At 37.5% G+C, this 14,771-nt stretch overlaps 2 protein-coding genes across 4 annotated transcripts in view; one reads left to right on the top strand and one right to left on the bottom strand.

The window, feature by feature from the left end:
* The window catches only part of LOC137293976 (tubulin polyglutamylase TTLL5-like), a 39,647-nt gene extending 33,021 nt beyond the window's left edge, over positions 1-6,626 (bottom strand). For 2 of the 3 annotated variants that reach the window (XM_067824880.1, XM_067824879.1), the window contains exons 1-4: positions 6,488-6,626; positions 2,485-2,707; positions 812-921; positions 411-493 (exon numbers count right to left, since the gene is read on the bottom strand). In XM_067824880.1, coding sequence (XP_067680981.1) covers positions 411-493; positions 812-921; positions 2,485-2,615 — 324 coding nt within the window. In that variant the 5' untranslated portion in view covers positions 2,616-2,707; positions 6,488-6,626. Of the gene's footprint in view, positions 1-410; positions 494-811; positions 922-2,484; positions 2,708-6,487 lie in introns of those variants that run through there. The other variant, XM_067824878.1, reaches the window with a different exon arrangement.
* On the top strand, positions 6,606-14,547 carry LOC137293977 (lysophospholipase-like protein 1). The gene is made up of 5 exons (XM_067824881.1): positions 6,606-6,738; positions 9,062-9,161; positions 9,415-9,581; positions 10,170-10,285; positions 12,633-14,547. Exons 1-5 carry the CDS (start codon positions 6,645-6,647, stop codon positions 12,876-12,878), a joined length of 723 nt encoding a protein of 240 aa, XP_067680982.1. The 5' UTR covers positions 6,606-6,644; the 3' UTR covers positions 12,879-14,547.
* Positions 14,548-14,771: the final 224 nt, after the last annotated feature.

Here is a 14,771-nt window from a genome sequence, read left to right as displayed (position 1 = left end):
ATGGATGGACAGACGAGGTGTCGACCATATACCCTTGCATTACATGCCGGGGGATAAAAAGTAGAAAGAAATGCCATATCTGGCTGTATGGATAATGGATGCCATTACGTGATGTCAAGTCAGTACCAGTGTAGTTCAGATGGTCATAAACCTACTGATTATAGTGATGGACAAATAATGGTTGCTGCTGCTGTCTAGAACCAGTACATGTAAACAATGATATTATCCATACAGTGTGAGCATGATTGTAAAGATCTGTTTTATACTCCCTATGGTGAACATGCAAAGTCTCCTGCTAAATTTTTAAGTTACTGATAGAGAAAAACACTGTACGTAATCACAAATAAGTACAAAGATTTGAATCAGTTATACATCTACAAATGTATACCAATATCAGAACTGATTGTTACCTCATGAAAACCATGGGAGTTGAGAATGTTTCGGACAATCTTGCATTCGGTTGTTCCAAATTTGAATGCCAAGTGATATCGCTCTGTAAACAATCACATACATTGGAATTAATGATATTTTCTAGGTGAAGATACAGGTATGTAATTAACACCTGGGCAAAGCATAAATTTAATAATAATGTGCCTAATTTGGTAATAAATTCTAGTAATGTTATAGTGAGTTCAAACTTATAGAAACTGTAAAAAAGACATCAACAAAATGATGTCATGTGAATGCATATTTCAACCGACATCAGAAAGTTTAGTATAAGTGTTTACACCATTGAAAGTGATGAATGTTATTATCATGCTCCGTACTTTTGTTGTAACCACAACATGTCAGGACTAGCAATAAATGGTACCTCCTATAGTCTTCAGATCAGGCTTTTTCTGCATGACAGCTTCAACTTTGAAGACAATCACTGGAGTCTTCTTCCCAAACCCTGTCCACACTACATTTGAGTGGTCGGATCTGAAGCCACAACAACAAATATACATTAGGAATCCCCTAGACACTTATATATACTTACGAAATACAGTTCGTTCTACCACCATGTATAGTGTAATAAAGCACACTTTTGTCCTGAACTATTATATCGTTAAAGTGCAAGCGTCCTCATGCTTTAACGATATAATAGTTCAGGGCGTAAGTGTGCTTTATTACACTATACATGGTGGTAGAACGAACTGTTTTCTTTTCTAAGATGCCGTAATTAATAATTTCTAAGCCTAATTTTGATTAACCTATGGCAGAAAACAAACGACGGTGTCTGTGACCTAAATTAAGAATCCTCGCACAGGGCTAACTGACGCGCTGTTCTTTTGACGTGTCACCCCTTACGTTAAGACAAACGTTACTAGAAAAACAAATGATGAACAGTTTGGTGAAGGTTCATGTTTGGGTTAAATATCTTCTCTAGATAATTTTGATTACATATGTGAGCCTCTTAAACCATACAAGGCAAAATGATCGTCTCATTTCTACTACCAACGAAAGTTTAGATCAGTACATTCAGCTGAAGCTGACTAGTCATGCGACATTCCACAATTGCATTGTGGGAATGTAAACATTGCAAACATGACCATGTCTCTGTAAAGTTTTGAGTCGAACTTTGAGGCATTTTATCCTTCGGAAAACATAAACATAATGATTCCACTGGTGATGTTAGCTGTTTGATGCTACTGCAAACCAAGAAACGGGATGCAACGAAGCAGTTTACTGTGGGAGGCTGCACGAGGCGATTGTAAATGACATCCATCGTGACGTAGGTTACATTGAGACATAATGCAAAAAAGTTCAATTCCGAGGGGGCAGACTGGAATGGCGAAGCGACGTCAACACATTGTGACGTAATGCGAAACGTGCACATTATCGTCTGATAAAGTATTGTCAGCGCCTTTGATCTTTCACCGAAGCATCTTAGAAATCAGTGTTTGAAATTAACTTGCTACCTGGTTTAAAAATAGGTAATAAAATCCCTTAGCAGGTAGCAGTATTCTTTTGTATTGCTGTTACTTCCTCCCTCCCAATCCCTTTACTATGTTTGGTCATATGGAACTATAGTAGAAGTGTTTGGACTAGCAGACAATGTTCTATCATCCTTACACAGGATATGACAAATGTCCATTATTAAACATCGAAAGCAATAATGTTATAATTATGCACATGCAATTTTAATGACTGAAAAAACCTCCAGAGAGCATTTTGGGGGAAGGTAAAATACCAGTAAGTTTATGAGCAGAAGTTTTCCTTTGAAAATGTTGACCAATTGAAAAACAACAGTTTCACTAAAAACAAAAGTTGTTGGTACTGTGTGTTTTCTTCAGGTAGCAAGAAAAGATCTTGAATAGCAAATTTGCTCCCTCAAAGTGTTAATTTTGAATCCTATATATGCTATTAAGAGTGATAATGCCATGGAGATATATCGTCAAAATGTATCTCCAGTTAACAAATACAAATGGTAATGTAATTACTTCAGAAACTGATTGAGACCACTTCAGTGTTAAACAGATGTGAGAGTCTGTAGCAACCTACCCTTTGTTCTTATCTTCCTCCTCTTCATCTGTTTCATAGTCAGAGTCATGTTCACTTCTTTCCTCACCATCACTCTGTTCAGACGGGGTCAGTGACCCTGTGTCCGAGTCTGTTGCCTTGGCAGCCATCATTCACAGTGTGTCAGCCTATTTGCTGGTGCATACATGAACCATGGATGGGGACAACCTCATCTAAACCGTCTCCACCAGGCGAACAAGGAGTCCTGGATAAAGATGACTGGGTTTAAATGGGATGGGGATTGATCAGCTGAAACTAGGGGTGAAACGGTATACTCCCACCATGGTACAGTATGTATTGTGGTACAAGGCCTTCGGTTCAGTCTGTTTTGGTTCGGTATATGAGATATGATCATAATGTTGAAAATTGACAACAGTCAAACTAGCCTTACATTGTTTTATAACATGGAAAACTTAACCATAATCTTTGTTATTTTGAATGAACAAAACTGTCATTATTTAAATTAAATTAAAGAAATTAAAGAAATTAACATAACACATAAAAATTGGATAGCAAATAGTCAGTGATCTTTCACGCAATTATCAGTATTGTTCATAATAGCATCCATTCCAGAACTCATGCGAGAATACTCAGATTGACAACCATTTTGCAGAGTGATCACATGTCAATAAATAACAGGTCAAATTGTCACATTCATATCTGGCCAGTTGTTGAAACATATCACCATGTAATATGACGTATATCAAGAATACTGTTTTGTTATTTCAATATGAATAAATTATTGTTGCTTACAACTCATTTGATCTTAATTCCAATGAACTTATCTGTTGGACAATAATTCAAATCTGAAATCTCAGACATGTATAAATTTGGAATTGTTGCAATACTAATTTGAAGATTCTAAGATACATTTACTGAGAACAAATGAAGTTTTTGCCATGTCACACTGACAAACTTTACCTCACAACGTAATGTTCTGAGTAAATTCTGTGTTCAAACTAAATTAGGAAATTAGCGTTTTATGCATCAGAACATTAATTCTAAAGCCTAATGTATTCTACCAGTCGTATTTGGATAAACTCAGTGGGAATTTTATACCTACGATTTGTAACAATATGTCTTTGATGCAAATGATTTGTTTACATAACGTATACAGCTACAGAAAGTACATCTCCATTGGACAAATGTTTTTATTTGAAAGAACTGAAAAAGGAAACCAGGTAGTGATGTCTCACTGACTTGTAGATCTAAGTTAATGACATTCAAGGCCACTCTTCTACCATGCTAAGTCATCACTGTGCCAGAGTGTGATTCAAGGCAATTCCAAACTTACGTCCTGGAAAATGGTGGCCATCTAGGCATGCACAAACTTGGACAAAATGATTCTTCTAGGCATTTTAGAAAAGGTGTAAAAAGGTCTTAAAAATGATGGTACGAAAAGTGAAAATACCGAACTTTGGATACCATTACAGTGTACTGAACTGAAGGTCAAATAATACGGTTCTACTAATATGGTGATATATACATTCAGTCTGTAAATATACATACACATAATACATTCATCACATACATAAATACTGACTTATCTGAGGAGTGACACAACCGAACAATAATTTGGCAAATATTTACCAATTTCCATGAAGAACACAGATATATGAATTTGTAATCTACTTTGAGAAGCATGCTTAGTTGTAGTGACTGCTTCATAATGGTAGCATAGGAACATCTATATAGGTAGGGTTTGATATTTCCGATAAATCCAAGAAGAACCTGTGAAACAATGATGTGGACTTTTACCTTTAATACCATTACTACAGGTGTGACGATACAGAAAAAACACAATACAATATGCATCGCGATATCTTGGAAAGATACAATACAATTCGATGCACATCATGATATGCTATCTTTAGTTATTTTTTTTAGAAATGTATATTTTGATATCAAGTAACAGTGAAAATTTCGACTTAACCGTCAATTTCTAGTGATAATCAACAATTTTGAGGTCAACAATACATATCAAGACAAAAAAAATATTGATATATTTATAGTTCGATAAAGTATCACAATTATCGATGCTGAGATATATGATCATCACACTTCCAACCATTTCTACACATTAGGTAGATTCAGCTCTGATTCTCTGAAGCAGGAAATTTTGTAGGATAAGTGAAAAAGAATTTCAAATCTTGCTTACAATGCAAATATAACTCAGATGACTGTAGTCATTTAGTTGGCAGCCTTGCCATAACTGGCAGACATGAACTTGACAAACACAGGCCCCCTTAAGGAATTACAGCAAATTTGAAGGAATTGCATCTCAAATGTAAACAAATGCAGCCCACTCGCGAAACAATTACAGCCATATCGGCAATTTAGCAGTAATAACAGAAACACATCGGCCATATCGGAAGCAATGTCGGTAATACTTGAAACACGCTTGGCCGTCTTCAGAGATTTTTCGGCTCACTTCCATGATTTGTCGGTCGGGAGTGGAAACTCACGCAGCAAAACATGGCGTCGCTCGAAGAAGCCCCCGTCTCTGTGGGTTTTGTTTTTAGTTCCTGCTATTTCATTTTTATACTTATCCATCTTTGACCACCCATGTTAAATGTGTTTAGGTATGAGGTGTTGTTGGAGCTATAGCTTATTTTTTTAGGAAAAGACTGTCACTGCAGAAGAGTGTCACAAGTCATGCCCCTGGAGGTTCAGATGTAAACAACCTCCAGTTGCATGATTTGTGACACTCTACTGCAGTGACACCTCATACCTAAACGCATTCAACATGGGTGGTCAAAGATGGATAAGTATAAAAATGTAATAGTAGGAACTAAAAACAAAACCCACCGAGACGGGGGCTTCTTCGAACAACGCCATGTTTTGCTGCGTGAGTTTCCACTCCCAACCCACAAATCACGGAAGTGAGCCGAAAAATCTCTGAAGACGGCCGAGCGTGTTTCAAGTATTACCGACATTGCTTCTGATATGGCCAATGTGTTTCTGTTATTACCGCTAAATTGCCGATATGGCTGTAATTGTTTATCGAGTGGGCTGTGTTTGTTTACATTTGAGATGCAATTCCTTCAAATTTGCTGTAATTCCTTCAATTACTTAGGGGGGCCTGAAACATGAAAATGACTGTCCAACATTTTTGTTGAGTATTTGAACATTACATGTTATCTCTTATGTGGAAAATATCTTCAAACTTCAATAATGATATTTGGGCAACTGATTGATCAAAACTGATCAATTGAATAATCCTAATAATTATCATTTAAAGACTACAAACACACTAGAAGTTTCATGGGGTGTCCAAAGTTTCTAGTTACTCAGAAAATATGTATCTTTGATGAAATCAATGTCTAAAAAATTCAAAACGTCAACATAAATTACGTACAGGTTCTTTGCAACATTTCCATCTGTTATTGTTTCTGACAAAGAGTTGCTCTTGTCATACCAAACTGAACCATGGCTTCATGGAAAATTGTCCAGTCGGTAAAAAGTTGTAAAATAAGGTCTGGGTATGTCTCTGGTCTATTATTATTCAGAGCTAACTTATAACAAAAATGTGCATTTCCTTTGCCCCTTTTTAACGAAAAACAAAATTTTATGTTACATATCAGATAAGCCAAAGTCTAATCAATGTCTAACTGTAAGGAATTTTTCAAAATGAGGGAATCATTCTCAAAATGTGCCATTTTACGAGTTGACCTACTTATAGCCTGATAGTTTACAGTAACCATAGACACACAATTCAATATGGCGGTTGCTATACCGGAAATTCATATTAATATATAAAACCACAACAAACTATGGCATAACAAGAATGAAAAGCCAAAATATCATTTTCAAATTGTTAGTAAGATGCATATGCACAAGTGGTTACATGTGAAGTCTTCACATTCTAAGTATTTCATCGGGTGAGCAACAGCGTTATCAGGCGGGAAGACCACCAGTTTGTTTTTATGTCTGAACAAGTACAGACTAGAGTCAATCACAAAAACAACACTGATTTTCAACATACCTTCCATAAATATCAGCTAACGGGACTCATCAGGGTACATATACTTCAGGGTTTATCATGAAACCAGTCAAAACATCATTTCACTCACAACGGGTGAAGTCAACATCGAGCTTGACAGAACACGCGCACTGCCAACTTCCGTGTATGATGGGAAAACATGGCGGCGCCCGTAATTCAGAAGTTTAAGCCAAGAATCGTCTCGCACACTGGATTAAAATGCACTGCATCCATAATCTTTTTCCACGGTTCTGGTGAGACATATTATGTAACTAAAGAACGTGTTCGCTCCCTCGCTTGGGGCGTGTCACAGTAGAATGCTCCCCGTAGGTTCGGTGTTATCTAGTCCAGCATATAACTAGATGACTTCGCACTATACCAAGGTTGCTTGGCTGCAACACGAGTTTATTCATATGAACTAGGTGTTACCCAACCTAGGAGTCCTAAAATGGTCATTATTAATGACAGAATAAATGTGACTGTGGTGAGTCCTATGTAAGTGAAACTTCGTTTCGTAGATATCATCTCCAAAGAGCGTAAAGTCACAACGGCTGGCAGACAGCAAACCAGCCTTCTCAGACCAGCAAATATTACCCAGTCATCTAATCAAGTCGGCAAAATTGAAAAACAAAAGTCAGCATGTCTTGAAAAGAAAAAAAATATGGAGGCCATCAATATCTGTCAGCACAAACCTTTGATTAACATACCACCAGCCTGCGACAATAAATGAGTTTCAAACCTCTCAGCCTGTTTTCAGAACTATTGCTCCAGATTCATCACCTGTGGTTTTTGTTGTTCTTACTTCCCAAATGGCCACATCCAGTTACAAAACACTTTCACTTCAAATACATCCTGTTGCAAATGTTAATCTGATGTTTGTCGCAACACACTACATGTATATACTTCCCGATTCTTTGTTGAAATTACTTTTATCTTGAAAATGGTGTAAGAATCAACACTGAAACTTCTCTCAGTGCAGTAAACAGTTGTATGCTTATGGAGATTATTGACTCTCCAATTTCTAGAATGCTGATCACACATAAATCATGGTCATGTTGATGATCACCTGTCTTCTATGGTATATATTGATAGCTAATTGGTTTGTAGATCCTTTGATGACACAGATGCAGTTTCCTGCAGTTATGATTGGCTGGTACTCACATTCTTGTTCTAAAATTTTGTGTCTGTTCAATCCTAAGGGTTAGTTGTGTTACTGGGCTAGGGTAGATTACACCATATCCTATCCTCAGCACTTATGTAATATGGCTGGAATATCACCTAGACATGACTATTCTCTGTTCTGTTTAAGTACTATATGTTAATAGTCTGATAGTCTGAAACTTGATTACCTCCAGTCTGAGATAAGATTCATATGCTAACACTATTGTTCACTGAGGTATAAAAAGACCTTGCAACCACAGTTTCACTCACTAGATTGATAGAAATATTCACTGGCACTGTCACTGTGATCAAAACTGTAACCATGGTAACAAGCAATAGTATATTATCATATTGATGTGATTAACTATTGTTTCCATGTAATTTTGTTTATATTTATGTTTTTTGTCACTTTCTGTTTTGGTCCTTGGCAGTGTGTCAGGTTGCTGCAGGGCCTATTTTCACTGTTGTGATGGTACTGAGTCCACTTTGAATTTATGAACTGGCACATATCTCCATCAGAATCTTCCAAATGCAACTGTTACTCTCAATACAGGTCACTAGTAAATGTTGAAAATTTCTGCTTTCACTTTAAATACCATTATACTAAAATAACCATCATAAGATTTAGATGCAACAACTTTAGACTAGCCATAGAAAATGGGCGACGATCCAGTACCCAAGGTGAAGAAAGATTGTACACCTATTGTTACTCTCACAGTATATCTCTCCCTGAGGATGAATATCGTATAATCATGGTTTGTGACAAGTACAGCCAAGAAGTATAACTCTGCTTTCCTGTTAACACCTAACATCTACCTACTCTGAACAAGATCATGAACCTAATGTCTATGGAAAACATTAAGGCCATAAACAAATCAGAAAATATCTGAGTAAAGTTTTAATGCAATGAAATTAACTCCGCATAAATAATATGTTTCAATGTAATTACTATTATGCATGCATAAATCTATACCCAAATTCTTATGTATGTTGTATAGGACTATGGCCTTAGGAAAATGAACACTGTCTGTCTGTCCATCCGTCCGTCCGTCTGTCAAAATTTATTTTAATATGAAGGAATTAAGTATTGGTGGACATGCTGGAGGTGATCAGTTTTCACCCTATCCCAAACAATTGATCTGTGGTGGTTGTAGTTCTTGCTCATCAACACATGGCAGATTTGACATCTGCCCATAAAAAAGTGTATTTCTGGCACATGATTTACTGTGTATCTATGAATTCCGGTAGTTGTAACTACTGAAAAGATCATTTGTAATACTCAGTATCAGCCATCAACATTATTATATTGTTATCAGTATGGTAAAATTGTATGGAAAATAGTTTTTATAGAGAATTACACCCATATTGTACAGTGTTAATGTCGTCATCATCCTAACTGAAACCTGTCCTCTGTAGGTGACACAGGGAGAGGTATTGAAGAATGGCTGGGGTCTCTGTGTGGAGGACAGTTCAACTTCCCCCACATCAGAACAGTCTTCCCAACAGCGCCAATGAGGTAACCATGATGACAAGTTGAGCATTTACAACAGATCTACTAAACCATTTGTACTATCTTCTCAATACAGCTGTTACTTTTACTGTGTCAGTACAATATCTGAATAAACATTTGAATAAACACAGGCAACTACTAGTCAACAAGTCTGTAATTTTAACGCAGACTGAGAGCGGAGTATTAACATGATCAAAGGCTAAGGATGTTGTTAGGAGAGTGTATGTGGAAGCTATGTTTATATAATGTTGTGTTTAAGACGCTGCAGCTACATGGGAGGATCACCTATGTTCATGTGGTTTGATCGGCTGGCAGTGTCTCCCGACGTTGCTGAACACGATTCAGTGCATGAAATATGTCATGAGATATCACACCTTATTGATGCAGAGGTTCAGGCAGGAATTCCCAAACACAGAATCCTACTGGGTAAGGCATATTTATAATTGTACCATGGACAACAACACGCTTGTCTTTTTTGTTTGCAGTGGTTGTTTACTTTAGGAGTCACATTATCCTTCTTTGTTTGTGAAGGTTGCATATTGAAATTTTTCCATTATCTACTCTCATGACTAAAAGAAGTTGTTGGTTCTATATTATTGCACTAGACTGCAGTGATTGTTTACTGAAAGTGCCACATTATCTGCCCTTGTTTTGAGTGGTTGTTTACTGAAAGTGTCGGTTTATTTGCTCATGTTTGGAGAAGTTGTCTGCTGAAAGTGTTAAATTATCTGCCCTTGTAATGCACTCCTCGGACATTATGACAGTGATATATACACTATGACATGCATACTGTCATGTAATACCACTGTGTACTGATGCAATGTTCGTGCCCCGCTGATGATGCTAGGCTGTTAAAGTAGTTATCACACAACCAATAATTTCCATCATCATCGGTTTTACGGTTTTACATAAGAGGTAAAAACACTTTATCATTGTCATCTTACATTTCTTTGTCTTGTAGTATAATTTAACGTCTAGTCCAGGAGTTAAAACACATGTCTATAATGTTTCCAGGTGGATTTTCCAATGGAGGTTGTTTGTCTCTTCACCTTGGTTACCGGTTCCACAGAGATGTGGCCGGAGTCTTCAACCTCTCCAGCTTCCTGCAGACAGAGTCATCTGTGTACAAGGTAAAGTTCTGAATATATCAGACTATTCAAGATTTGTTATTTGTTTATCAAGGCAAACTGTAAAATAACTGTGTAATGTACTAAGACAAAGAAGCACTCATGAATTATTTGATAGGAACTGACAGATGTTGAAGCTGAAATTGGAAGTAGAACAGATCTGAGGCTTGAAAAGTCAAACATTTATTTTACAAAGTTTGGAAACATGGTTTCCTACAATATTACAAAGGCACAAGTTCAGAAATATTAAGCTCTTTTTCTATAAGCTATGAACATAGTGTCAAAAGTGACTTTTGCAAAGATTATTTTCTCTTTACAGTGGCCAATGCCATAGACAGATTTTGATGTCTGTTATCACTTACAAGGCTGCACAGTACTTGACTCACTCGTGATCTTCAAATTAGCAACCTCACAATGTCTTCTGAATGAGAGCTTGACATTGATCTACATCACCCATGGTAGCCTGTCATGAGTTAGCTAGTATATAACTATAAGCTACACAGAAGGAGATAATGAACAGAGAGTGGCCATCTCCATGATGGCAGATAGATGTACTTATAAAGCCCAGTCTACAATTCTTTTAAATCTTTGACATATGAATATACAATGCCATTTAGAAAGTGATTAAATGTAACACATGTTACAGTCAAGTGTCCCTTCATCAGCACACAAAGTCAGATGCCTAACCATCTGGAACCTTCAGTGGCTGAGCAGGTGTCTGACTTAGTGTGCTGGCAAGTAGGTGCCTGTCTCTGAGGGTGTAGGTTTGAATCCCAGATGGGACTCAACCCAACAAAAGTCCTAGAATCTGTACTTTACTATGAAAATGTAATCTCAGATATAACATATGTCACATTTATCACATAGTTGTTGAATTGGAAGAATGATTCTTAAAGGTCACATGCAACCAAAAAATCAAACATAATTAAAACACATATATCACTTATTCATGACATATAATATACACTGCTCCTTTTAAAAAAACCAGATAAACACAATTATAAGCGTACAATCGCGATTCAAAAGTGCAATATTTTGTACTTGGGCTTACTTCCCCCGAAACGAAGCCCTCGGGAGACCGAACCCAGCCATAGCGGGTGGATATGCACTCAAGTGAAACGACGGCTTCCGATTGGCTGTTTCATTTGCTGATATGCTAGGTTTCATTGTGTGTACAGAAAGATGATCTGTTTGATGGGCATTTTAGAAGTATAGCCAGTCACCAGAAAGCAAAATTCTTTATGGATAACAACTTCTTTTAGTGTATTTGATCCGTCGTTTCAGTATGGATTCATATACAATTGTCAAACAAAATCATATACACTAAAAGAAGTTGTTATCCATGAAGAATGTATATAGAGATGTTGGGTTTGGAAAATACATATTCTCTGAATTTGCGCTCCATCCAATAAAAAAATCATGTCAGTAGAGATAGTAAACTACTGCGCGGCTGGAATCTGTCATTCGTCCAAGTACAAGGCAGGACTTGAAACTGACAAGAGTTTGCACCAGTTTCCGTCAGATCCAGTCATCCGAAAAAAATGGATGTAGTTTGTTTGCAACCCACAGACATAAAAACATGTCATGTGTATCACACGTGCCTAATTACATAATGTGGCAGACACGGGACTCGGGTGCACGAGTCAACAATCAGCTTATTTTCTTTATGTCGTATAGTCTGATAGGTGTTAAGTTCAAATTGCACGTGGTCAATGACTGAAGCTGTGTATTGCATGTTGTCTTTAGCAGACAGGCAGGCAGACATATAGGTGTGAATAAACCAGACACTGAGCTTTCTCTGTGACAGATACTGCTCACCACAATCAACATGTTTTTTTTACGTAACGAGCAGATTATTTACTTGTTTGTGTACACAACCAAGATTAGACTACTGCTCACGACCTCAGTATGCATACTGTTTCAAGCTCCGCGAATCTATTCACTGAGCATGCGTTATGGACGCAGCGCAGCACAGCTGTTGAAACCAGTTTTCCCCCCAGCGCTGGGGGGAATTTAGTGAAACGTTTGAACTCCGATTTCGCGGGCTTTTTTTCATCGCGTTTTTTTTTTCAACTTTATAGATTGAATTGGCATTTTTTATTATTCGTTTCAGTAATTGCATACCAAAAGGTACCAGAATCTGCAAAGTTGTGTTTTACGTTGCATGTGACCTTTAATGAATGATGTTATAGCTGAAATAGACATGTTAGTCATTGAACATGTTGAAATGGGCACAACATGAAACTATGTTTGCAAATGTTTCTGGGTATGGATAGGAGATATTCTAAACAATGGAAAATATGTCTGGGATTCAGCTAGTCATGCCTGATGGCCTGTTTCTCTTCTGTAGGCCTTACAGAAAGATGCATCACATTTACCTCCCCTGTTTCAATGCCATGGAAAGGAAGACCCCTTAGTGGACTACAAGTGGGGGGAGAGCACATGGAACCGGCTGAAGGAGCTGGGGGTGAAAGGGGAGTTCCATGGCATCGAGGGACTCGACCATCAGATGAACATTAGAGAGATCCAGATGCTGAGCAGGTGGATTACAGACAGGGTTCCTGAAGATGGCGGTACTACTGCAGCTCAACTCTAGACGACCTGTCAGTACACACAGTATTTACACAGTATTCTTACAAGAAGAATCCAGTATGGATGCTATTCATTTTCACTGTCGTGGATGGACACTGATGGACATTGAATATCAGCCTCACTGTCCATGTAGTGATACAACAATGGTGGGTAGGGCAGACATTTTGGAAATAGTTTCTGGAAGGAAATGTTAACTATATCCAAATTCAGTTACACATTTGTTGCTTCTCTTACTCATTAACTGCAGAAAAATTGCCCATCTGTTTTACCAACAATGGTTCAGAATCCTTAAGCATATGAGGAATACTGATATTGTTGCATGATATAAAGGTGGTGTTCTTGGACAGTTACAAGAAACCAGGAAACCATTAAGAGTTGTCACACTATCTGTACTGCCAGACTTATCTGTGTATCAACGTGCTGTGAATTCTTCAGAACACTGGAATTGTTATGAATACACAGTGCAAGTACAGATTCTAGTACTTCCAATCTGGGACTCAGACCCACACTCTCAGAGTCATCAGTCTGATACTATCAGCCACTGTGGCTGCCACTGAAATGGTAGTCAGATGACAGGTAGTCTATACTGCAGTTTTTGTGTAACCTCTCTCATAAGTGTAAATTCACACAGGTCCCATGGTCGAAAGCTACGAATACATATGCCATTTAGAAAGTGCTCAAATGCAATGTATGTTATATCTGGGATTACATTTTCTTAGTCCCGGATGGGACTCAGCCCAACAAAAAAAATAAAAATATTTCAGTACACTAGTCTTAGGTCCTAATGAGCATACAAGCATATTGTTGCACTCAGTGAAGCATCATGTGTTGAAGTTTAACCAGAAACATACTATTTTTTGTGCCAATGGTTGTTTCGTTATGTTGTGATCGAGGGTAAAGAAGGGGCCTGATGTTTTACTTTATGTTAACAGTGCAGTGAATAGCTGGCGAGTGCTATATACTGAGACCTGTTCCAGACTGCATTCTCAGCACTCCAACAAATAATCAGTACACCACAGAAGATGGGATTTACAGCCCCCAGTCCAAAACTAGGTGCATAAATAGTCACAGTTTAGAGCAAGAATATATGATTTTATTCTTTCCATACTCAACCTAGATTTTGTCTTTTTCTCTTGTATAAAGTTTTAAGTAAGCAGAGCAAATTGTTGATTTACCGGTGACATAGGACATTCTATGCTGACCAGAGCCGTGCTATAAACTACTCATTACTCAGTGGATGAGAGAGACCCAGGGTTCATTAACTCTTCCCAATGTGAAGTGTCAGGGTTGACATCTCTGGGTTTACTGTCGTCTTAGAAGAGAAAGAAGAATAATTACTGGTTGTTATACATATTTATGTAATGTTTTTGTTATGCTGGTGATTTGGGATGTGAACTGAATCAAACAAGACCTTATACTGGGTCATTGCTTGCTGCATCTAGACCTCGTGATCACATAGAGATGTTACATTATCCAGACTGGTTGACAGATGAATGCTATATGGTGAGATGGGTGCATGATCTTATGTTATTCTGTATAGTATACGCTGATGACTGACTTGGTGGATGTGAACTGGGAAATAGGAAATATGGTGATTTGTTGTTTTTTGTATAAAAGTATTGTTACGATATATATTTTACAACCTGAAAATAAATTTATATATAACCAATGTATTCTGTATTTGTTGATTTCTCATGTTTGTGTCTCCTGTCAGAAAGTTGTGATGTTGAGTAAGAATACAAAATCTCTGATGAGTTTGATTCCTGGTGTGTCTGTACCATACATGTGGCTGTTTATGTCGCCACCAAGTTCAACATCTGCATCACTCCGACATTAGCTTACCCGGACACACTGACTGTCACCATGCTCATTTGTTCATGGTAGACACTTGGAATTA

Source organism: Haliotis asinina, chromosome 8 (assembly GCF_037392515.1).
Source record: "Haliotis asinina isolate JCU_RB_2024 chromosome 8, JCU_Hal_asi_v2, whole genome shotgun sequence".
In the NCBI taxonomy this organism is placed as follows: Eukaryota; Metazoa; Mollusca; class Gastropoda; order Lepetellida; family Haliotidae; genus Haliotis; species Haliotis asinina.
This window is presented reverse-complemented; position numbering and strand designations above follow the sequence as displayed.